This window comes from Mus caroli, chromosome 14, assembly GCF_900094665.2.
Source record: "Mus caroli chromosome 14, CAROLI_EIJ_v1.1, whole genome shotgun sequence".
In the NCBI taxonomy this organism is placed as follows: Eukaryota; Metazoa; Chordata; class Mammalia; order Rodentia; family Muridae; genus Mus; species Mus caroli.
The window spans coordinates 70,811,923-70,814,795 of record NC_034583.1 but is presented as its reverse complement, the minus strand read 5'-3'; the positions used below and the strand labels follow the sequence as shown (position 1 = coordinate 70,814,795).

Below are 2,873 nucleotides of genomic sequence, written 5' to 3'. Positions count from 1 at the left end.
GGGTAGACTCATACAATAAAAGCTGCCAGAAAGAGTGGGTTTCAAAGGGAAATGAACACTAAAAATCCATCCAACTTTGGGCTCTTCTAAAAGTTATTGATATTTTCTGCTAGTGTGTGCACTCCTGGCCTCAAATGTTTAGGGGATAAGCCTTGTTCATATCCCATAGCAGGATATGATCACTCTATTAAGTCGGGTGTTTGTCTGTCTGTCTTTTTAAAATTAAAAATGGTAAATAAAATGAAAATATTTAGTTCAGTTCACTCTTTAATAGTTTATTTTAAAAAATAGAAAGACAGAATTTAAAGATTAGGATTTGAACATCAGTGGAAAATGACCAAGACCATGTGATAGATAGAGCCATTCAAAGCCACCAGAGAATCTGCACCTAGCATGCTCCCAAGTGGTGCCCTGATTAAGCTGATACTACAAGGTGATTTCCTATATTATTTTTATATATAAAGTTTTACATATAGAAAATTTTTCACTTTCTTGCAAATTCCAGGATTAAAGAGAGAAACTATATGAAACAACTGGTACAACTTATTTCACGATCTTTATTAGATAGCTAGAAATGCAACCAGCAACATCACTAACAATTGATATTTTTTTACAGTCTTGTAATTACATAAACCAAAATTGCAGGAAAATACAAAAGAACGTTCATTGATTTTATATCTGATCCATAAAAAAAACTAGTTAATGTCTAAGAAAAACACATAAGCAGTAGAGAAATGTGACTGGTTGTTAAGTCTGCTTCTAATCTTATGGTTGTCTTGAGACCTGAATTATGAGGTAAGGGGGTATACTGAATTATGTAGGCGAAGAATGAAAGAAAAGAAAACCCAAGTATATCATCTGAAAACCCTTCCAGGACATATTTGTACTGTGCAAGTTAACATACAATAGATCCATTCTACAGAAAACTCAAAATGTCTAAGAGATATAACTTAAGATGCCAAATTTACCTATCTGCTATACACAAAGCAGGTTCCAGGAACCAGCAGGAAAACAAAGCTAAATATTTGCTCTCATGTTCACTTCCTGATGTTGATCTACCTAATTAAGCCCCAGCGTCCTTTCCGCCATGGACAACTTAATAGTTCTATGTGCTGGGTTACCATGCAAATTTTCCAAGAGAAAGAATTCCCAGAATTCATACTAAGTACCCCTTAAGTTCTTTATCTTCTAGACTTCACCTCACTAGAAACTTTATTAGGCTCATAGCACCCCTAGCCTCTGAGAACTTTACCTGCAAAGACCTTATTTCATTTGTTAAATCTATCCAAAGAGGATGATAATTCCCAAGAGAAATCAAACTGAGATAAATGGTCTAGGTCTCTTTTGTGATAAAACTATCTCTACTAACATCATGACTAAAGAAACACACTCCTAGACTTCCCTGAAGCTGTCTAAATATGTAGAGAAGAAAATTGCCATCAAATTTCATCCCTCCTTCACCCTAACACTTAGACAGGTTGCCTGGGCGTCTGTAAGAAGACAAGATCATAGTTCAGAAGATAACCATCATTATAGACATAAAGTTTTTGGTCAAAGGGATGATAATTGATGCTCTGAATTCTTTCCTGCATCTTTCTCATTCTGATGGCTAGGTTGCCTTCCCTCTCTGTGTTTGTGTCATAATAGTAAAAGATCTCTTCTGTTTTGGTGTTCAAAGTGCGAGTAGCATAAAGAACTCCACATACCATGAAGGCATTTGAAACAGATGGCTTGTACTGCTTGGTAACCCAAGTGCTTATCACCTCAAGAGTGGTGTCATTGAGTTTACTAATCACTATGTTACCGGTGCTGGCCTCAGTTGCATAAATTGCCCACAGTGCTTGCTCATCCACAGCAAGGTCAATGTCTTGCCAATTCACATTAGCATATGAGAAGCGATTATTGTAGGCAGCCAGAGGGAGGGGCCGATTCACATCAACTACATTGGTAGTTAGGTTAATTTTGGCAATGTTCCCCCCATTGTACCAATTCACATACAGGTTGTTGTTGAATGCTACCGTACCACCTCCTTGACCATAGCGAATCTGATAGTTTCGGAAATGTGAATAGATTAACAAATTGTCCAGTGAGTCGTAAAGTCTGTAATACTCTAGAGCCCTTGCATCTGTATTCAAAGGTGCCACCCAGTACAGGGTTCTCTCTGGATGCTGAGGAGAGTAATCTCGGCCCCAGGCACCATATTTATAACTAAACCCCAGCCAGTTGAGCTGAATCACAGAAGGAGCACTGATGTTCACCACGCCACCATGGCTACAGCTTCCTATAAAAGAAGAAAAGAAAAGACATTCTTAGAGAAAATGGGTGATTAAACAATTTAATATCCTAAGAACCAAAATCAATCCTCAAAACTTTTCCCGCCATAGTTCAATAACAGTCATTTTCTAGAGGAGAAGAGCCACCCTTTGTTTCTGTCTCAGTGTGAGCCTACTGCCAGAGGTAGAGATCTGTGCACGTAGTATGAAAACAGCCTCATGTTTTCATCAGTAGGTTTTCAAATTGGAAAATGGATGTAATAGAATTCCATAAAGCCACATTTTAAAGTTTAATATCCCAGAAATAAGGGGGGAACGTTGATATTGTGTACATTTTCTTCTCCCAGATCGCATTTTCAAGTATCTTAATTTTCTGTAGCAAAATTGAGAAAGTAATATCATTCTAGGAACATATTCTTTCCTCATAAAGCCCTACTTATCAGGGTCAGCCCTAGGAAAAACTATGATTAATGAAAGATAGTCCTAGGGGGAGTCTTCCTGCCTTTCCTGGGACACCGAGGAGGAGGAGGAGGAATAGGAGGAGGAGGAGGAGGAGGAGGAGGAGAAGAGAGAGAGAGAGAGAGAGAGAGAGAGAGAGAG

The 2,873-nt window shown here is 38.2% G+C and overlaps 1 protein-coding gene across 1 annotated transcript in view; it reads right to left on the bottom strand.

Annotated features, from left to right (window-relative positions):
- Nucleotides 1-254: 254 nt before the first annotated feature.
- The window catches only part of Olfm4 (olfactomedin 4), a 23,029-nt gene continuing 20,410 nt past the window's right edge, over nt 255-2,873 (bottom strand). The window contains exon 5 of the mRNA XM_021182589.2: nt 255-2,281. Coding sequence (XP_021038248.1) covers nt 1,470-2,281 — 812 coding nt within the window. The 3' untranslated portion in view covers nt 255-1,469. The remainder of the gene's footprint in view (nt 2,282-2,873) is intronic.